The 22,297-nt window shown below is 39.9% G+C and overlaps 1 protein-coding gene across 1 annotated transcript in view; it reads left to right on the top strand.

Annotated features, from left to right (window-relative positions):
* PKD1L3 (polycystin 1 like 3, transient receptor potential channel interacting) overlaps positions 1-22,297 on the top strand; it is a 30,508-nt gene that overhangs the window by 5,527 nt on the left and 2,684 nt on the right. The window contains exons 7-38 of the mRNA XM_085550608.1: positions 366-770; positions 1,365-1,463; positions 2,051-2,100; positions 2,375-2,492; positions 3,100-3,307; positions 3,999-4,119; positions 4,354-4,495; positions 4,973-5,173; positions 5,392-5,537; positions 6,383-6,577; positions 7,404-7,529; positions 8,813-8,995; positions 9,722-9,846; positions 10,659-10,812; positions 11,407-11,541; positions 12,188-12,413; positions 12,783-12,976; positions 13,384-13,614; positions 13,813-13,914; positions 14,113-14,291; positions 14,760-14,906; positions 15,386-15,585; positions 15,735-15,961; positions 16,368-16,584; positions 17,243-17,471; positions 18,223-18,451; positions 18,870-18,966; positions 19,294-19,434; positions 19,825-20,010; positions 20,839-21,166; positions 21,566-21,699; positions 22,005-22,132. Of these exons, the coding sequence (XP_085406734.1) occupies positions 366-770; positions 1,365-1,463; positions 2,051-2,100; positions 2,375-2,492; positions 3,100-3,307; positions 3,999-4,119; positions 4,354-4,495; positions 4,973-5,173; positions 5,392-5,537; positions 6,383-6,577; positions 7,404-7,529; positions 8,813-8,995; positions 9,722-9,846; positions 10,659-10,812; positions 11,407-11,541; positions 12,188-12,413; positions 12,783-12,976; positions 13,384-13,614; positions 13,813-13,914; positions 14,113-14,291; positions 14,760-14,906; positions 15,386-15,585; positions 15,735-15,961; positions 16,368-16,584; positions 17,243-17,471; positions 18,223-18,451; positions 18,870-18,966; positions 19,294-19,434; positions 19,825-20,010; positions 20,839-21,166; positions 21,566-21,699; positions 22,005-22,132 (5,603 nt within the window). The remainder of the gene's footprint in view (positions 1-365; positions 771-1,364; positions 1,464-2,050; positions 2,101-2,374; positions 2,493-3,099; positions 3,308-3,998; positions 4,120-4,353; positions 4,496-4,972; positions 5,174-5,391; positions 5,538-6,382; positions 6,578-7,403; positions 7,530-8,812; positions 8,996-9,721; positions 9,847-10,658; positions 10,813-11,406; positions 11,542-12,187; positions 12,414-12,782; positions 12,977-13,383; positions 13,615-13,812; positions 13,915-14,112; positions 14,292-14,759; positions 14,907-15,385; positions 15,586-15,734; positions 15,962-16,367; positions 16,585-17,242; positions 17,472-18,222; positions 18,452-18,869; positions 18,967-19,293; positions 19,435-19,824; positions 20,011-20,838; positions 21,167-21,565; positions 21,700-22,004; positions 22,133-22,297) is intronic.

Genomic DNA, 22,297 nt, shown 5'->3' with positions numbered 1-22,297 from the left:
TAGGAATCCACAGAAATGCCTCTCCAGCTGAGGGTAAGAGGATTGCACACTAAGCAGGTCATGTTTGCCACTGTCTATTTTGTTCTCACTTCAGGCTCCTGGAATCTGCAGATTTAAAAAGTTAAATTCAGTAGCATACATTTGAGTTCTCTTGACTGCCTTAATGCTCACAGCATAAAACATGTGACAGACTTTCATAGGGAGACTAGATGGGCACAAAAACAATTGGAAGTGACTTTATTCAAAATAACTGCACTGCTGCAGTATTTTTATGACTCTAGAAATACTTAAATGCTGTATGAAACAGCTAGAATGGAATTGCCTATTATGCAAGCTGTGAGAAATTCTGAACTGTCTTCTTCCAGGCAGTGGAATGACCTATACTGTATTAGCAAACAACATGACACTCATTGAGTCCAGTGCACGGGAAGGAATTGCCCCTCACAACCTGACGCTTGACAGTGCTGCTCAAGAGCTGCTAGGCCCCGGGATGCATCAGCTGGAAATCCGAGTGTCCAGCAACACAACTGCATCAGAGATCTCGGAGAGCATCACCATTGACTTGATTGAGCCAGTGTCTGGTCTTTGGGCTGTATTAGCTTCTCACACTCTGCAGCTGGGGGAGAATTTGGAGATAAATGTCTCTGTGTCTCATGGTGCCCCAGTTAAGATGAAGTTTGAAGTGGTTGGATTGAATGAAACTCACTCTCACCAGGAAGACTGTCCGCAAGGGGAGCCTCGAACATACCTCATTCCCATGCACTCTGAAGGTACAGCATGCTGATTTCCGTGTTTCTAAGGTGCTCCTGTTTGTTCATATATATAATATCCAAGTTTATTCCCCATTTCACACTACTGTGATAGAAATTTTGAGTTCTCAGCACAGATGACAAAGAAAATGGGAGCTCCATCTTCACCTGCACATCAGTTTCCAGCACATAGTTTGTGTTGGACTTAGGAATCAGCTTTTTAGCATTTTTTCTTTCCATTATTAAGCAATCAAAGCCTTTAAAACATGGGACTAACGAGACTGCCTTTAAGAGATAATTCAGTGGCAGAAGACAAAGAAATTGTCTACTGTAATGAATTATTCACATCCCATGCAAAAGCTGACACACCAGAAGCTAATTATGATTTAATTTCATGTTTCAAGATTTTCAACATTAGAAGCTTCATTGGGCCTCCTTATAACCATTTGAACATCCCATCCCCTCAGGTAGAAAATCTCAAACAAGACAGCTGCTCTCCTAAGTGCAAACAAAATTAACCAGGAGAAAATAATATAATTTTCTTTATGAATTTTATATCACAAACATGATGGTCTGGTCCACTGACATTCTCGTTTGGACGTTTGTCATTTCTAGGTACCTTCCTAGTGAAAGTGATGGCCATGAATGCCTTCTCAAATATGAGTCTGGATATTGGGTTCATCAATGTGCTGTCAAACAGTTCTCATAAAGAAGGTAATTGCATTAATCTGACAGTGCTGGATTTGACCACGTCTTTTTGCAATCAGAGCACTTTCATGGAGTGTTTATGGTTTGCATCCAGTAATTTCTTCCTTTCCAACAACAGTGCTGAAATCTTTTGAGGAGGCTTCTTCCTGATGATGGCAGATTCCCAGGCTTTGAAGTGCTCATTAATTAGCATCACTCTCTATGTATTACATATTGCACATTTGCTGTTTGTCCTCAAGTTTAATTAGTGATGTGTATGTCCTGGGATATGGTTCTGAAGTTAGGAAATATCTGCATCACAGCAAATCACATAAATTGCTGTCAATAAGCACTTCTAGATGGTAAGTCCTTACATTTACAAAAGCAAAATATACCAGAACTTTAGAATTAATCCCCTTGAAACCTTTCCAGTACTTTCCCTCATTTTTTTCCCTTTATATCAGTTAAACTTCGTCACTTCGTGTAAATTTGATTTACACCATTATGACTGAAGAATAACACTGATCTTAATTACGGTATGTGACTATCAAGTTAGACTTTCACCTAATGAAACCAAGTTGCTTATCACTGTTATTGTTTTTTGTATTGAACAGACCCTGCTAAGGAAAAAAACACCACTAAAACAAATACCCAAATGACCAAAGTAAGTATTATTTAAAGATCTTTCTTTAAAATTGAAATGCATTACATAAGAGTTTGGGGATATTTAGCCACACATCATTCCTCTGGGCCACCTGTTGCAATTCCTACAGCTGATACTAACACACTACCACTGGTTAAGGAAAGACCATTTAAACTACAGATGCGCATAGAGTAATCCAGTGTCTAAGTTTTCAGGCCTTTTTCATTTATTTATGAAATAACATATGTATTTATACATGCCACTGTCCCAGTTGGTACATTTACTTATTTTTTAGGGTCACCAAAGAAAAAACAAAATACATATTAAGCCGAGTCGCCACGTGGATCCTTTCACAACTATTATTCTTGGCTGGCCAGATAATAAGGACAATTCCAGTTTTCTCTGGTCTTGTGGTATGTGAATTTCCTGAAGTTTTTCCACCAGTTCTTATTTCATGAGTGACAAACTCACATTCAGGCCAGACCAAGTTGTCATACTCTGACTGATTGTTTAGTCTCTGTCTGGCTTTTAAAGTTCACCATTCACTGTGTATGAACCTCTACCTAATTCTGATTTTAACACCCAACTAATCATGGTATATAATACTGCATGGTACACAGTTCTGTCTTTTTCCCAAAGGTAAAGGTTTTAATTTGTCAAGATCTACCCATCCTAAGCCCTCACTCTCAGAGCCAAGAGCTAATTCCAAATGACTTACATAGTTAGGTATTTGAAAGGTATATGTCTCAATAGAATAGCAGTAGTTAACATCAGACATGATGCAAAAATATTCATAGCTGGAAACTGGATTTAGAACACCTGTGTTCTGTTCTCACATTTTTCCTTGATCTCATATATTATTTCAAAGAAATCAGTCTGAACTTTGGTTACCCTCTCTATAAACTGGGTTAAGGAAACCTGTGGCTCTATAAAGCTATCGGAAACCTGTACACGGCAAGACCTTTGTAAGTGACATGGGATGTTATAATGATTCAAGCTATAAATGAAATGTTCATGCAGGAGCTTGCTGGCCTGAATGGGATGAATGTGTGCAGCGCCAGATAATCCTTACCAGCCAACAAGAGGTGCAAATCCCACCTTCCTGCCTTCCTCCTCCGAAGTCAGCAGTGACTGTGAGGGTGACAGTGAGAAGCCATGGGAATGAAGAGAGGCAGGATGAACAGTGCCTCTATGTGACTGCAAAACAAGATCTACAGCTAGAAATCAGGTCTGTTTTCAAGCACTTGCATTCACTACTTATTATCACCACACAAACCTAGTGCAGGACCATGTGTATCATTATTAATTAAAATTATGATAATAGATTGTTTGTTGTAAACTTATTTATTACCATCAAAGGAATTAAAGACAATGGGCCTAGCTGTGATTCTCCAGTCTGCATTTCTGAACATAATCCCTTTATAAACTGAATAATATTCTTCCCAAAACCACTTAGGCATTTTAACCCCCTCTACCTTTTATCAGCTCTGGAGATTTCCATATGCAAACTTAATTGAAATGATGGGAATAAAAGTAAAAAATAGGTCTGAAATTCCTACTGGGCACCCAGAGACACTATAATGCTTTAAAAAATCTGGTCCTTGGGAATCTGGGGCCTCACTGAAGATCAGTGGCATTTCGGTGATTTGTTAATATGATCCTTTCAGGAGGTTATATAGAAGTAGGATTTGCACATAAATAGTGTGTGGATTCTGCACTTCAGTCAGTGCTGAAAATAAGGATAAAGGTTTCTAATACTCTTTTTGTAAAATGAATTATTTCACTATATGTGAGTCACAGCTCACTTATATCAAGGGGATTTTGCAAATGTTCATTAAGAAAGGTTAAAACAACTGTCATCAAGGACTGTGACTTCTCATCCAGTTACTACCTGTAGCTACTGTCTTACTTCCCTATAGGTGCGAGGCAAACTGCAAGCCAGTGAATGTTAGTGAGGAAGTTGTTCTGAGTGTCTCTGGACAGAAGGACTCCCAGGACATGTACTATAACTGGTACTTAGATAACACATTCCAAAACAAGGTGAGAGCAACAGGTTTGTCAGAAATACTACCAATAAGCATCTATTATGAGCAAAAGCCACACAGCCTCAGAGTGGTGCTTTGTCACAGGGGAGCTTTGGCATGGGGGTGTCATGTTTGGGAGCAGCTATAATAGAGAGCATCAAATTGCCACCCCACTTCTGCTGCCCAGCTGCAACAAAATCACAGCAAAGAGCCTCTGTCATCATGTTTTCTTTTCTGTCTGGTTTTCCAGTCTACACCCCTCCCTCCAGCCTGCAGCCTGACTGGTTTCCGTCAGAACTCCTTGAATTTGCTTCAAAGCAACACATCTAGGTTGATAATGAACAGCTCCTTCTTGCAGACACATGGAGAAGCTTTCCAGATTAAAGTAACAGGTAGGGGCAAGCAGGGTTTGTTAGGCTGCTTTGAGATAGTCTGCCACCATGACATCATACAGATGTTACGTACATATAGCCTTGCTGACAAGCAATTCTACAAGTTTAGAGCTGTTACTTTACATACGGGTTCCTTAAAGTAATTAAGAATTAAGTTTGCTATTGCACGGCAGGACAAATTCAGCTCTCTTGCTCCAAGCTGTTAATAATTTTGTTATGGCTCATCTGAAAGTAGCATTATGTTGAATACTTGATCAAATAATGCAATTTTGGTTTAACAACACAAAACCTATTGTGCTCTTATAGTTCTTCTCTTCTTATGGCTGATTCACTAGTGGGATTTCACTTCTGATTAGGCCCACCATTTGGTTTGTGGTGCCTGAATAAACCACACCATTGCCACAATAAGTAAGATGTCTGCAGATCAGTGCTGCCACAGCATGATCACTGCTGATGTTCTGCTCCCTCCACTCCCAGCACTGACTCAGCGTGGTTACGGAGAACAAACCTACCTTGTCAGCACCGTGCCTCCGCCCCAGGTCCCCAGCTGCATTGTGTCTCCCAAGCAGGGATCTGTGCTCACCACTTTCACAGTCTCCTGCAGCACTCCATGCTCGGTGGATTCGTGCCAATCGAGTCATAGCACACAGCTCAACTACTGCTTCTATCTGAACCCAAGTAAGTCCTGAGGTGATCTGTTTGGCTAAGTGCTGCCTCACATTTCTGGCAAGCAGTCTTACTGCTGCTAGTAAGAGCAAAGGCACAGCCTGCTTCTGCTCTTCATCTACGTGTAAGCCAGTCAGGTCTGCACAATGCAAACCCACAGAGCCCTGTTCTTAGATAGCAGGAGGTGTTTGTATGATGTCTGGTAGGTAACAACATCTTTCCTATTTCAGATTCTCTCCTGCACTGTGGCCCAGACCCCGAACTCTTCCCAGTTTATCTTCCACTTGGAGAAGAGGAAAATGATTTCATTTTACACATGACAATTACTGTTAGCAACAGTTTTGGTGATACAGTTCATACCAATGCTTCGGTGAAGGTACACACAAGAAATACTTTATTTCAGGGTGTTCCAAGTTGATGTTAACCTGTGAATCTCTTTTGGAACTTCTTCCCATTTTGTACTTACTATGTGCTTGTGACTGTATGATAATCGCCATTTCCCTGTCTAACACAGACTATTCTCAGTGGACTCAAAGTAGTCAAGAAACACTTCCACTCTTCTTTTTCTAGGATAGAATTTTAAAAGATGACCTATTTGGACACTGGGTAGCAAAAGCTGTATTTAGAGTCTGGAGTTATTCTCTAGTAGGTCCCAGAAAATTCCTTTATCTGCCTGCCCAGCAGATTCCTATCAGGCTGCTAGAAGTCCATGCCTTTCCCTATGCTTCACACTCAGTGAAGCTGCTTTTCACTGCAAATTTTTCTTGGCAATCCATGGACTGGGGCTTAGAAAACTCTGGGATGAATTAGGCTCTGTGTCTTCTGCACAGATTCATCATCCAAGTGGGTGAGATCAGACATCTTAAAATGACAGAAATTTGTCATAGATTGAGATGGAACTGGGGTGTTTGCCTACATTTGGACATTTCTAAAGATATCCCATTGTATTTTAAAAAGCAAACAATATTCTATAGGGTTATAACAACAGCATGAAATCTGTTCCAGCTGTCCAAGTCCATGACTTCAGCACTTAGTCAAAAGACCCAAGAGGACAGCAGAGCTGTCTGGAGAATTTAACTCAAAATAAAACACAAAGAAAAACTGGTAACATAGTTTTTTTGTCCCAGTCTATCTAGGCTGCCAATGACATGATTGCAGAAACTGTTCAAAGACAACTATAATTGTTAGCTGTGTTAAGAGCGTATCTGATTTCCTCATCAGGTAATACAAGAAGATACAATCGATGGGAACCTGACCCTACAGACCATTGTATCTGAGAAGGCAAACACAATCCTAAAAGGTGGGAACAACAGCATGAGTCTTCTCCAGCTGTTTAAGTCAGTGACTTCAGTACTTAATCATGAGACCCAAGAGGAAAACTATAACGGATCTTTACAGACAGACACTCGAAAAGAGGTGAGCCAGACACTTGTTTTCTTGCAGTACAGTGCAATACAATGGACTCTTCTTATTCTTTGGCAGCTCTTAAGTAACAAAAAACTCATATATCACCTCCTCAAATCAATGGAGGTTTCAAGTTTCTGGTATCCATCTCAGTGCTTGGCAGTGGTTTCAGCTATTATTCACTACTTGCCCAAGCAAAAAATTTGTTTTATCATCCATCAGTAAAGGAACACATTCTCAATTCTTACTGCAATCACTTAAACTAATTTGGATGGTGTTTTTAAACTTACAGTTAATTTGATTTTGAAAAAGAGAAATAAATATTTATAAAATTGCCTTTCCTGCAGGACAAATATCCTCTAAGAATATCCCCCAGAGTATGAGATAATTTATTCCTTCCAGCTACAAGCTTATGTTTCAGTTATAAGCTTATATTTGTACTGTGCTTTGCATGCTCAAGTGAAAAGATCTAGAGAAATGCAACATATCCTTCAGTTATGATTTGTTATTTGAACATGGCTCTGCTTTCTCAGGAAGTGGCATTTACATGGTAATTCACACACATTAGCACAGAGAAGTAACTTTGCTCACTTATGATGTATGTTAAGTGTAAAAATTATCTCTGTTGGAAGGAAACACAAAGCTCATGCAGTTGGTTACACATCTACTAAGGCAAGTGGCACCTTGTCAGCAGACCTAACATCAGCTCACATGATCCTTGAGGAGTTCTTTTCTACCACATATTTCACAGCAAGCCTGGCTGTCAATATACAGCACTATTTGCACAGTCTTAATTAGTATCTTATTCGTTTGTCTAATTACCCTTTTCCATCCCAAGCTCCGAGGGCTAATGCTGACAACTCTCTCTGCTGTTAATGTAACATCAGTACAAACTGCTCTTAAGATGTCAGAAGTACTGAAAGATATCACTTACAGGACTGAAGAGCTGTCTGTCTCAGCACAGGTAAGGAGCAATTCATCCTCTGCCTCCTTACACTAGCAGTACAGACTCTTTTGAACCCTACTAACCTTGGAAGAGTGTCCGTGCCTTACAGTTATCTGTTCTTTGCTCATTTCTTTTTTTAACTGTACCAGCTAATATATCTTGACCAGAAGAGAATACATTTTGCCATTGTGAGTAAGCAAATCTGAAACAACAAACACTGACTCAGCAGCCTTTGCAATCCAGGCTATGACGGGCCAGCCAGTTACATTCTCTGATACATCTTTAAGATGGAAACTTTAACTTTCAGTGAGCAAGCAGTGAGGCAGAAACACGGCAGCACAGCCAGAGGAACCAAGCACAAATGTTTAGATTGGCCTTGCAAAAATGCTTCTTAAATGTTGAATGCAATATGACATTAGCAGATAATTCTATTTGTGTGTAAGGAGTAAGGAATAAGCACATGGGAGGGCAGAACAAACTCACTGGGGAAATGTCACAAATAAACTGGCAATGAGAAGAGTTGTCCTGATTTCTGGTAAGTTATACAGCTGTAGCCAGACAATGGCTGGGAGCATTTCAGCAGTATGTGGTTAACATCAACAAGACAAGAATATAGCTCAGATTCAGCATTCACTGTACAGTGAGGCTGCTATGCATTTGTAGACTGTGGGAATGGACATGTACAAGCTTGCAATGAATTTGCTTGGCTCTCTCACCCTGGGTTATTATGCTGGCCAGTGCTTTCACAATCACAAAACAATCATTAGCCGTGTTTGGGCACAAAACAGAAACTGTAAGATTCATTCTCCTTTGGCATTTAGCATAGCACAAGGCCCAAAAGTATGACTTGCTGGTAACTCAAAAGGCTTTATGGAAATTAAAATTGCAATGCACATGCATTTGACTGCGGTTATATTTTTGGACTCACCAGTCCAAAGTATAACCTGAATTACTACATTACTGCATTACTGTACATCTAAACTGTACCCTAGCCCAGTGTTTGAAAGATAAGCTTCCTTCAGATATTATTCATCTTGTTTTTATGGGTTGAATTTGTGGAAGCAGACTGCACTTTTCAGGTCTGTATTACACATTAGTATATCATCTAGTAGTATACCATCTTCATTAGTGTTTGAGGTGTTAGCCCAGCACAAGTAATGACAGTAGAACAGCTTTAGCTACAAATAGTCCTATGGAATTACTTATGTTGCAATACTCAGTAAAAGACTCAATGGCACAATGTGTGGCTGGTGTCATTGGTAGTAACAAAATAGAAACTTTTCCCCTTCCTTCCCATGCAGGTGGAAGCTAGCAATACACTGAAAGATGTCAGTGCTTCCTTGCTCACTGTAAACACAGAAGACAGCAGAGATGATCAGAAACTAACGGATGCAGCCAGCTACCTGTTTAATGCAGTGAGCAATGTCCTTCAAGCCTCCATACAAAACAGAGACATCAACACTACAGTGCCTGAGGCAGAACAGGTAATTTTGATTATCTATTCGCTTTAGAAGATTTTAAATAGTTTTGCTACCTCACATTTTTAAATTGGCATCAGGTGGAGCACAGGACAGTGCACTGTAGTGCTCAGGTTTCTTCATTTTTTCAGAAAGCCCACTCTGATTTTCAATTCAGGATTAAGAAGTGTGTTTATTTTGTCTAAGGCCTTCCTATTTATATATGAATTGTCACAGTTCCGTTTGTGTAATACCTGGACTGAATGCACTTTAGCTGTCAGCCCTGCGAAGGAGTAGGGCATGATATAAATCTAACCTGAGAAAAAAGGTTATGAACTGTTCAGACTCCCCCAGGAAAACACAACAGTTACACAACCAGTAGGTAATTAGATCTTGCTTTTCAAACACTAAAATGTGCAGTGAAAGGGCATTAACATACACAAATAAATAAATGTCTTGCATGAAATTGATGCCATGTTTGTAGTGTTTCAGTGCATATAAGTTCTAAATAGTAGATTTCCATTTACTGTAAGACATATTTATTTGCAGTATGTTTTCATGAGAATTACAGAACTTGAATTGCTGTTAAGAATAACTTTCTCTGAGATTAACAAGAACATCACCAAGTTTGCCAGCACTACAAGACATGATGAAAACAGTATCTCATAGTGAAAGGAATTAAGGGCAAATAAGGAGCAACTTACTGATTCTGAGCTGCTCTGTTAGATGCTACCTCCTCTAATCCTTGTCCAGAGTTTGGTGTCCCACCAGCTCTTGAATACAGTTGAAAATCTGCAGAGCGCACTCCTGTTTGGGAAGGAGCCAGATGATGAACCCATGGTCCTTACCACTCATTCTGCCACAATGTATATAAAGAGGTAACAGTAATAAATGTCTGCTTTCTGTCTGTCTGTCTGTCTATCTTCCCCAGTTCCTGATAGGCATTCAAATTTTCCTCAAATATTCATCGCATTATCCTTGAAACCACCCAACCACTCTAATATTGTAGCATAATGACAACTTCAGCAGCATGATGAAGTTGCTAATTAATTATAAGAACGGCTTGGACCCCAGTTAGGTCCAGTAATATCATCTTAAAAAATCTCATGTTGTGCCTTCTTTGACCAAATAAGAACTTACTAGTAGCTGCTTGCCTTTAAAAGGTTAAGTTCTTTTTTATTTTCCAAGTTGCTAAGCTGCCAATAATGACATGATATACAAAGCTGTAACTAGACTGACAAGAGCAAATATAATCATAAGGAGCCTGATGAGCATTCTGCATTTCCAGCAGTCACCCCCACATTGTTCCCTGAGAGTCTGGTTTTCATCCACATTTAACTGTGTGTAGAAATCAAGAACATGTTCACACAAAGACCAGGTGCACCTTTTGCATAAGTACAACTAATTGGGTGCAGCTTCATATACAGATATGCCAATTCCACCCCTTTTCCTGATGACTGCATGGTAGTGTTGTATGAAGTGCTACATCAGGGGCAACGTACTCAGGTAGTTACTGGCAGTCAAAAACAATTTTCCAGATAAGTTATACTCACAAAGTGAGAGAACTTTTTCCCTATGCTTGAAGTTCATACTATTGACTGTTTGTATGTTTGTTTTTCTGTGGGTTTTTTTGTTGTTTTTTTTTCTCTTATTTTTTTCTGTTTTATTTGTGTCCAACTGGACTGGATAGATTACAAACAGAAAATATGGATGGTACATCCATTAATACCTCCAGCTCCAGCTCCGCCAGCTTTACTCTCCCAACTGCTTCTTCTCTTGGTATTTCAGGAGTTGATGATGAAACAGTGGATATAAGGGCAAGTAAACAGCTTTTATCTGACTCAATCTGATCTACAACTTACATTCTTGGTCAAGCAGTTTTAGAGTCCTTTTACTTTTAAGGAGTATGCAAGTATTCAAGTCATCCCTCCACTCATTTTTGGTCAAAGAAGTCTTCACTTATCTTAATTGCATGAAGTTGGCTGAGCAAGCTGAAATTCCCCATCCCCTCAGCCCCCCACATACACTCTTGCTTTCTACTTGTATGGCTAGAGAAGGTGATGGAATCAATTCTACAGACCTATTTGCTGTTTATTTGTATCTAATGCTCTGAGGGGTATGAAACAGCTCAAAGTCCTCATCAATATTCAAAGTGATAGACAACAGATCTCCCTCATCCCAGCTAGAAGCAAATGACTCTGAGGCACTCAGATCCTGCAGGAGACAGAGAAGGCCTGCAAATGTCCTGATTACGGCACAACTGTGATTCGAGTTAGGAGATTTTGTTTATAACCCCCAGAGCAATGGATTTGTACTTCTTTTGAGTACTGTTTGAGTCTGAGGTCAACAAGTTTATTTGGTCTATTCACCAATTTAATTTTTAAGATAATGAAATATTAACAGTAACTCAGAGATTATTATTAATGTCTTGATAACAGATGGTGAGCTTTGCCATGAATCCCTTTTTCTCCAGTGACACCAGCTTTGACATCAGTGGAACAGTGGGAGGTCTAAGTCTTACTGGTCTGGATGGCTTGATCATACCAGTCAGCAACATTAAAGAAAACATTGAGGTAAACTCACTATTTTCTATCCCTCTTCTCTCTTCCTCTGTTTACAAGCTGTCATGTATATTACTGTCTTCTCTGACTACAAATGGTGGTACTGTATTCATTTCAACATATAATGAGTGTCTTCATTTGTGATGGGGATATTTTTGTGATATGAGGAAGAAAATGACAAATATTTCTTAGAAAGGAGATGACATCTAAGTGGTTCTGACAGTGATAATGGTTGGGGAAAACCATTCCAGATTACAATGATCTTGAATAACAGTGTAATGTCTGATTCAATACCCAACAACTGTATGCTCATATTACTTCTGCTTGGGATTCTTAACTCATTTATAAACTGATGTCTAGACAGTTCATTTATGTACTTCATGTGGCCACTAATTCAGTAATAATCTCAGCTTTCAGTTAAATAATGCACTGAAGATCACAGATTTTGTGGTGAATCTATACAGGCCAGAAAAGGACTTTTCAGAAGTTAGAAGACAGTATCGTGAAAATAATTAAATAATTTAAAGGAAAATATTTTTGACAGCCATACTTATGTCATAAAAAAGATTGTCTAGTGTGTGGCTGTACCTATAGATACTTATAGTGCTTATAGATAAGTAAGATGCTCTTCTGTATTTGTCTTTCTGTTTAAAACCAGATAATATTACCAAGGCATTCTGCACCTGAGGAAGACAGGATTCAGTTGAACCTGGGCAATTTTAGTATTTTCCAAGTCAACATCACCTCAGAAAACACATCGATAGTGATCGAACTGGAATGTGAACAAGACATTCCACTAATAATCTACTTAGGATATGGTTATCGCCCAAATGAAACTAACTATGACATGAAAAGTCATCTGTTCTACAAGAAAACTACCGGAGGTAAGACAGCCTGTTAGTGATGAATTAACTTTTGCATTCTGGGCTTATGTAGCCAAAAGACTTAGCTCTATACAAGCTCAGTACTCATGGAAAGTTAAGGCCATTCAGTATGGATATCATGGAGTGCTCACTGCCAAAATTACAGGGTCATTTTGACCACAAATTTGCAGAATGAGCCTTACATCTGATTGGAAAGAATCCTCTCAAAGGAGTTTCATTTTATTGTGCTTTAGGAGCAAGAGTGGGATGCACTGAACAATGAGTTGCTAAGGATTATTTGGTACCCCTTTCTTTTATTTTGTTCAGTTTATTTATTATATGCAATATAGCTGTATTCAAAATACACACTTCTGCATATTTTTGTTCGAGGTGAAGCAAATACCTGGGTTCTTAGCCCTGAAGAACTCATTTTTGGAGAGGGAACTTACTATTTCATGGTTTCACAAGACACAGGAATGGATTCCACTGTCTATAATGAGCTCTCTATTGCTGTCACTTGCTTTGCATCCCGCTGTGTATTTTGGGATGACCAGCAGGGGCACTGGAACAGCTATGGATGTCAGGTAAGTAGAGAGAAATAGAGAAATCTTTATAGTATATATGCCAAATCCAGCCCTTGTGATCCCCATTGAATTCATACCGCAAAATAAGATAATTATCAGATGTTTTAGTAAAATCAAGAGGCAAAATTTAATCCACTACAACTAAAATTCAAATTGCATTTCCATTACACTTCTTGGGATGCACTCCTACATAAAGAGAAACTGAGCTGTTCAGACAAGTTTGTATGACATTGTAAATGCCTTTTTCTGTCTGGACATTGGAATTAATATTCCCAACAACAATTTATTCCTGTAAGGCAATTCCGCATACTGACTTACCATTCTCAGCACTGCCTTTTCATTTGCTTGGTAAGTTGTCCAATACTTCAAAGCAAAATGTTCTATCTGGATTTTTTTCTGGCTTTCAGGTAGGACCGAAAACAAATTCTAGAAGCACTCAGTGTCTCTGCAACCATCTGACCTTCTTTGGGAGCTCCTTCTTTGTCATACCTAATGCTGTTGATGTTAGCAGAACTGCACAGCTCTTTGCTACATTTGTGGACAACCCTGTGGTGGTGACCACAGTAGGATGTATCTTTCTGATATATGTGCTTGTAGTTATTTGGGCCCGAAGGAAAGACATCCAGGATGATGCCAAAGTAAGTCTTTCATTAATAAAGAGTGAAAGTATTTAGGCCAATTCCCTTTTTGACTGTCCTGTTTTAATAGAAGCCTTCAGCTAGCCCTACTCCCTTCCATCCTCACTGTTCATAAGATGCTATGTTCCTACCCACAGCATTAAGGTATCTATATTTACAAGGCTGCTAATGCACTGTTTGTATCATGTCACTCTGCAGGCAAAAATCACAGTGCTGGAAGACAATGACCCCTTTGCTCAGTATCGTTATCTTGTGACAGTTTTCACAGGACATCGCCGTGGGGCAGCCACAACCTCCAAGGTATCAGCTGTACTGTGCAGTAAAAGAGCTTTGCACTCATTTAGAGAACCGGAGCAATAAAGTAGCGCCCAAGGCTTTTAAACAGCACAGCTCAAATGCAACTTCTAAGCTAGAAAGTGGGCAGAGTTATGTCAAAGGAATAATCACATATAAGATTCTGAGACGAGAGATCCCTCATTTTGCTATCTTACTCTGCAGGTGACGCTCACTCTATATGGACTTGAAGGAGAGAGTGAGCCACATCATCTAACTGATCCTGAGACACCAGTGTTTGAGCGTGGAGGAGTGGATGTTTTCCTACTCTGTACCCTCTTTCCTCTAGGGGAATTGCAGAGCATTCGACTGTGGCATGATAATTCAGGGGACAATCCATCCTGGTAAGTATACACAAGGAAATAATAAAGATTCAAATATGTGTTTGTAATGACAACTGTTTTCCTTTCCTAGCACTTGAAATTATTCTTCCTACAGTTCTAGACATTAAGGGTTAGTTTTGCCTTTACTTATTTTCCCAAGATGAATAGATCATATCATAATCTAAACTGCAGGGCAAGGAATACTTCCCATATCCAGTTTATACCCATACTACAAGTTGATTCTGAGTTAGTGCAAGACTTTCCTCAAACATACTATGGGAAATATTACATGAAATGAAGGCACAGTGATCAGATGGGAGCTGCAATGTGCTCTGGATCAGGTCACCAACCTAAGTTCTCAGAAGAACATTATCTTAGGGCACAGCCAAAGAAGCCATAGGCCAGAGTCTGTCCTCCATAGTTTTTTTGAGTCCTGAATTTCATACCACTCAGTTACACATGACTGTGCCCTGTATGTTTTCCCACCAGGTATGTGAATCGAGTATTGGTACATGACCTTGCATGGGACCAGAAATGGTATTTCCTCTGTAACTCCTGGTTAGCAGTTGATATTGGAGAATGTGTCCTAGATAAAGTGTTCCCAGTAGCTACAGAGCAAGACATGAAGCAGTTCAGGTAACTTCTGTTTTATGCCTTTTTGCTCCTAATAACAATCAGTCTAGAGAAGCAAGCATACAAACATCAACTCTCTAGACAAAAAGAAAACAGTGAGGTTTTTCCATTGCTCTGAAAGGGCTCTGAACGAGAAGAAGCCTGACTGTTACCTTAATGTTCCATCAGACTGGAAATACTGGTGTTAAATAATACTTTGATGAGACATATGGAAACCCACGCATCTTGTCTCCAGTGTAATTTCCCTAAGAATGCATATAGAAACTGCTCATGATTATGTTCACCACTATGGTGTGGCAAGAAGGAAAGCACATAGGAAGCTATGATCATTCTGTGTAAATCAAGCCATGATATTTGATATATTTTTTTACAGTTAATACGTCTTCTGACAGTGCCTAGCACAAACGGGTCAGGACCCTGAAATACAGTTCTGTTCTTTCCTCTCCTTCCTAAGCATTCGTTTTCCTCCTCTTCCTTCCCAGCAACCTGTTTTTCATGAAGACCTCCAAGGGTTTCCAGGATGGGCACATTTGGTACTCAGTTTTCAGCCGCTCCCCACGAAGTTCCTTCACACGAGCTCAGCGCGTGTCATGCTGCTTCTCACTGCTGCTCTGCACCATGCTGACCAGCATCATGTTTTGGGGAGTGCCAAAGGATCCAGCTGAGCAGAAAATGGATTTGGGTAACAATTGTTTCCATTACTTGGGCAGGAAAAGACAGACAGCAGAATCTAGAAGAGGGAGAGTTGAACAAATGGGCTTTCTCACGAGAGACAGATTTGATGGTTCCAGAGGTTATTTTTTATTTGTTTCCCCTATTTGATCTTCACAGGCAAGATTGAGTTCACATGGCAGGAAGTGATGATTGGCTTTGAAAGCTCCCTCCTCATGTTCCCCATCAACCTGCTCATTGTGCAGATCTTCAGGAACACACGACCCCGGCCAGCCAGGCAGGGCACAGAGAAGAAGGCTGGAAAGAACGGCCGAGTATCCCCAAGCCTACATCCTGCCCCACACGTCACCCCAGCCGTCTCGCTCACTCCAGAGGCTGTGATAAAGGTAAGTGAATGTGGCTGCTTCCCAGTGGGTCCTGCACTGCCCTCTGCTGCCATGCAGTACTCGACGCCTCCAGTTTAACAGCAGAAACCTTCTCTGTCAGAAGTCTTTCAAATTGTCTGATACAATGAGCCAAATGTGTTTTCATGCAAAACACTCAGTTACCCACCTATACAGTCATGGGATGAACATGACACAGACAGGTAAGCTGCATTACTGAATCTTGAAAAGCAAATTTCTGAATTCATTGAAATCCAGATGTCATATCCAGCCCCATAGGATGTTCTATACTTACCCATTCCAGGGGTTTTAGCAACAGGTGCAGCTCCCAGCCAGTGGCACCTCCTGACCACATCAGCTTAAGTTACTGCAGTCCAAGTCACCGTCATATTGCTGCTGTCTTTTCCAGGACATAAGAAGAATTGCTAACTCGCTCTTTAAAGCCTTAAAAGCTCCATCACTGACCTCAGTATCAGATCTTGGAAAATCAACTAATATCAACACACTTTTGGCATTGGTTGAAGATATCATTTGCCAGCAGAATAGAGCTGGACAAGAGTTTTATGATGAAAACAAAAAGAAGGATGACCCTGTAACTGTCACACTAGGCCCTATGGATATACAAGGTAAACAGTTTAATGTGACACACCTACTGAAACCTTTGTAGTGAATTTGATGGCAACACTGGATGGGATGGCACAAGCTTTCACGTCCTGACTCCAAGGCAATTACAGAATCACAGAATAGTTGAGGTTGGAAGGGGTCCTCCAGCAGAGTTAGCTGCAGCAGGTTGCCCAAGACCGCATCCAGATGAATGTGGAGTATCTCCAAGGATGGAAACTCCATGGCTTCTCCTTCAAGGTGTCCAATCACTCTTGCAATAGAAAAGTTATTCTCGTATTCAGATGGAATTTCCTGAGTTTTAATTTGTGCCCATTGCCTTCTCCTTTCACTATGCACCGTCTGCCACCCAACTAAGTAAAAACACTGAAATCTGTTTCTGTTGCTGTGGAATGAAATGTTAGCTAGCAGCCTTATCAGTATCTAATTATTTACTATCTATTATCAAGATCCATAAGTATCGGGTTTTTGTCCCATCCATTTTCTTCTTGGCCTTGTGCTGCTCCTTTCAGTCCAACTCTTAACTTAGGCATTGATTCAATTTCAATTAAATAATAATATATGAGCAAATAATCCCACTGATTTCATGATTTCATACTCCTTTTTGTCTTTTCCATGAGCATCCCAAGATGCAGAGTTCAAAGGTAAATTCTTTACCCGCAGCAAAAACAAGAAGCCCAACTCCTGAGAAGGGAATGCGTGAGCGACTGAAGCACAGTGATTACAACCGTTGCTTGTACATGCAACTCCAGCACGTAGAAATGGAGCTCAAATTACTGGGGCCCCATAAATTTCAGATGCCTCAGAGTTATACTCGAGCAGTTCGGCAGGTTCAGCACATGAAGAACCTCCTGCAGAACCAGATTTGCTCATCAGCATCCATCAGTGAGAGGTAATCTAATTCTTACCCCATTTTCAGTGTAAGTAAATTCAGGTCATGAATTCTAAAGCGGTGAGTTGAAAATAATTACTACTTAATATGTTGTAGATAATCATTATAATAGATGTAGAAACATGCCTTGCTATTATTCTATTGTTGGAGCAACAAAGAAATTTCAATGCAGTGAACTACAGACAAAAGCAGTAATGACAGATCCTCACTCTGTCATTTTTGCTTCCAAAATTGAATGTTACAGTGCAGTACCACATGGCCATAAAATGCTGAAGATAATCACTGAGCTCCAACGTCTCCCTGGTCTCTAATAATGCATGAAGAAAATAAAATGAATAAGCAGACAAAACATATTTCTGGGAAACCCGTTAATTAAGTAGGAAGAATTGAAAACAATACCACTAATTATCTCTCTGACCTTTATGATGATCATGAGATGTATCCAGCAGCTAAAAGGCATTCATGGTTATGGGGTTTTTTGGTCAACATTTCTACTGGAGGTTCAATAATGCATGAACTGAGAAGCAAGTAAGACCATCATATTTCTTCTTATTTTTGGTGGCATCTGCACATGGCTGTACTTTTTGCCATCCATATATTCTGTGTAGTTACATTAGCTAAAAGAAGAAATTAGCTAAAAGAATTTAAATCATAAAATGTTGCCTATGGTCACGGAACCTGAAGAATGTGATTCTGGTTTCTGTTCCAGTGCTGAATGATTTTTTTTTTTCTCTTCTGGTTGATTCTGAAGGTGGTCTCTTACTCCAAGCTTCTCTGGTGATGGAAAGAAAAGTTCTTCCAAAGGGCTGCCCTGGTGGTTTGTGTTCATTGCTTGGTTCCTTGTTGCAGCCACCAGTGGTGTATCTGGGTTCTTTACCATGCTCTATGGGCTGCATTACGGTAAGGAGAACTCCATCAAATGGCTGATCTCCATGGCCATCTCCTTCTTTGAAAGTCTTTTCATCACACAGCCCTTAAAGGTGAGATCCTCAGAAATGGAACCACTGGCCAATATGAACTTATTCTGCTAGGATTACATGAAAATAATACCTTTTAAAGAACCATGAGATTTAACATGTAAAATTGAAGTTATTGCTCTTAAAACAAAAGCAAACACATACTAGAGTTCTGTTGTCATTTGTTGGCATTAACTACATTAGTTTCGTCCCCCATTTTGTCAGTTTAATAGCTGATGAGGTGACCAAAGAAGATAAGTCATACAACAAGAGCAGTTGAGTTAGGGTTTGTGCACTGTTTATAAGCTTTAGCTGCACGAGTTCCTCAAAGCCAAAGGACAGTTGTTCTTCTGCAGTAGCTGTATCCAAAGTGGTACACATCAAACCCTGAGCTCCTGTATATTAAATGGGCACAAAGTGAGTCTACAGCTAATTCTTGCAGGTGCTGGGGTTTGCTGCTTTCTTTGCTCTGGTTCTGAAGAAGGTGGAACATGAGGATGAAGAAAACACTGCCGTTGATGGGCCTTTACTTGCACCAGGTAACTGTCTGTAAAGTGAGAAATTACTAAAAAAAAAAGTGAAATGTTCTCTAAGATTTTTGAATGCTTCATGCACCGATACGTGATTCACAGTGAAGACTTCACTGGTTACCTTTATACACCTGAATGGGCAGAGAAAGGCACCTGTACCTAAACCCGACGTGCTGCTCAGGACCTGAATCATTCCCCAATGCTTCTTTAAGCGACATCACCTGACTTCTTATGGGAAAGCATTAATTAGAAATATTTCCTCACAATGGCCAAAGTGAAAAGCAGGATACAAATGATCTATTGACTGATACCAGGTATCACTGCTCTCACCCACAGGCAACTCAAATCCTCTCTTTGGAGCCCGACGGGACAGCAGAAGCAATATTTACCAGCCACCTCCTGCTGCTGATGTTGAGAAAATGAAAATCAGTTGCATGAAGGAGCAGAAGGCATTTGCCCTAATCAGAGAAATCCTGGGTATTACTCATATGTAGTTTATCTTGTTTTATTCAGCAGTATTCATCAGTACTTTTACATCAGTGAAAACATTAAACACAAAATTAATTTACTCCTTCTGTTTAGAGCTGTCATTACTGTTAATGTTCAGCCAGCCTCTATGCTTATTTTCTCAATCACTTCTCAGATTCCTACTTGTATTTCAAATGTGATGTGCTTAAACTGCAGCACTTTGACGTAAGTTGTGTAAATTCATTAGCACTAGTCAGTCAGATTCTTGCAAAGCATCCCCTTAACCTAATAAGTGATGACAGCAGTAATCATTCGCACAATCTATTTTGAACAGCAGTGCTAATTCTGAGGTCACATGTACTGATTCTTCTCGTGGGTTTTTCTTTTTTTTTTTTACAGCCTATCTGGGGTTTTTATGGATGCTGTTACTGGTTGCCTACGGGCAAAGAGATCCCAATTCCTACTACTTAAACAAGCATATTGAGAGCAGTTTTACAGCAGGATTCCGTGATGTCTACAGTTATGAGGATTTTTTCACGTGGGCAAAAACTACCTTAGTCAAAAATCTTTATGGATCATATAAAGGTGCAGAGATTGTTTTGATATCACTTCAGCTTGCCAGATTCTGAAACATGACCTTTTATACCTGTCTCCAACTTGTATGTGCGTATTTGACTGGAGGAAGATGCTATGAGTGTGTAAGACTAATGTGAATATTCATAAGCTGAATACTAGTGGACAACAAAAGCCCCTGCATTCCGACCTCAAGTTCCACCTGGCTTGACATTTATCTTCAATACAGTGCTTAAGTTTTGCACTGAGTTTTTTAATGTTTCACATTTTACATTGCCCATACCATAACCATTCTCAGTTTCAATTCAGCTTCTTTCTATCACCAAGGAAAAAAGCAGAACGGCAGATAGATGGCACTATAAAGCTTTCTGTCTCTGCACTCCGCCTTAGGTCAACGTGAAGGATAATTACACAACATCATGTTTCTATCTGGCCATAACCATTAACAAATATGAGCCATGTTCAAACTCACGTTTTAGAGTACTTATGAGCATACAATGGTGTGGTTGATGCTTGGACATGGCACTAACCAGCTATGGTCAAGTGTGAACACTGTATATGGCTACATTGCTCCAGGCATGTCGCTTTTCTAATGCAGACCTGTTTCCTTCTCTATGACATACAGACAGGTAATGATACTAAACTGTTGTCTATGGATGTTTCCCAAGAATTCAGTTTAAATCAATACAAGCACTATTTCGCTTACAGCATTGGGTTTTCGTTTCTTGTTTTGGTTTGGTTTGGTTTTTTAATGTATAGGAAAATATTAATGCATATCAGAATGATAAATGAGATGAAGAAACATTAGTCATAGTTCTGTCTCTTCCATTTCCCATTTAGGGTTCATTACAGATGGGAACTCCAAGCTGGTGGGCAGCGCTCGAATTCGCCAAGTGAGAGTGAAAGGAGACACCTGCCCTATTTCACCCACACTCCAGCATGTGATTGAGGAATGCCATGCTCCATACTCCCTACAAACAGAAGACACATCAGACTATGGAGAACACTGGAACACTTCGGGCTTTGATAACTCCTCTGACCTGAGCTCAGCCTGGCATTATCAGAGCCAGTCCAAATTGAGAGGGCAGCCTGTCTGGGGCAAACTGGCCATCTATGGGGGAGGGGGATATGTGATTCACCTGGGAACTGACCCTCATAATGCCTCCAGGTAAAGCTTACATCCTGGTAGAATATTAGTGAATACACTATAGTAATAATGGTCCTCTTTGCTCTATGTAGTATTCGTATCAGATTGCATTCTGAATTTTGCTACTGTGGATTACACCGAATTTGTAGATATGATGGTGATGACTTCAGACTTTATATTCTTATAATTTTTCTCCATGTTAGGTAACAACCAGATCAAAAATCACAACCTGTTTTTTTTCCTAATTGCATGCATGGATTCCATATTTACATAGCTACAGAAATACAGAATGCCAAAATAATAGTAAATATCTTACCTTGGGTGTGCTCCTTCTGTATGAAATGATGCACTTCTATCCTCCATGTGTTACAGCGTATGATACAGTATGAGTTATCTCACTGGCTATATATTTTTTGGCAGAATTCTCCAGTACCTTTTCAACAACATTTGGCTAGACACCTTCACAAGAGCAGTGTTTGTTGAATTTACAGTCTACAATGCCAATGTGAACCTGTTCTGCATTGTAAGCCTGATGTTTGAAACCAACGCTTTAGGTGAGAACCTATGCCTGTATCAAAGCACAAAATTAACATCTGTAGTCTAATCCAAACTCAGCCTTGCTGAGATTACTATCATAGTGTTACACAGAGGGGCATTCGCAGCCTCTGACTGTCCAAAATTACTTTCAAAGAACACTTACATAGCTACTCCTACAGTCATGCTTAAATCTCAGTATAATAACTGGATTCAGACTGACACTGATGTGTGTATGGAGGTCTTATTAACGAATTAAATTATTTGAACGAAGACAAAAGGATGTAATTATTACAGCACTGAGTTGAAAACTGCTATTTTCCAGGGGCCTTCTTCACAAGCGCAGAGCTGCAGAGTGTCCGGCTCTACCCATACACCAACAGCCTTCACATTTTTGTTGTTGCTGCAGAAGTGATTTATTTCCTCTTTATTGTGTACTACATGATCGTGCAGGTGAGATACATTGGAAAACCCTGCTGACAGCATTACCTTCTGTCTTTCATTTCACTTGTGAAAGCTTTAGGATGGTACTTGATTCCAGTAGTGCTGCTGCTGACTTGCACTGGTGGAAAACTGAATCAGATCATGTATCTTCATTAAATGATAGGAAGAACACAT

The sequence above is a fragment of the Coturnix japonica genome, chromosome 6 (assembly GCF_054131305.1).
Source record: "Coturnix japonica strain WE chromosome 6, WE-NBRP24, whole genome shotgun sequence".
NCBI lineage: Eukaryota > Metazoa > Chordata > Aves > Galliformes > Phasianidae > Coturnix > Coturnix japonica.
This window is presented reverse-complemented; position numbering and strand designations above follow the sequence as displayed.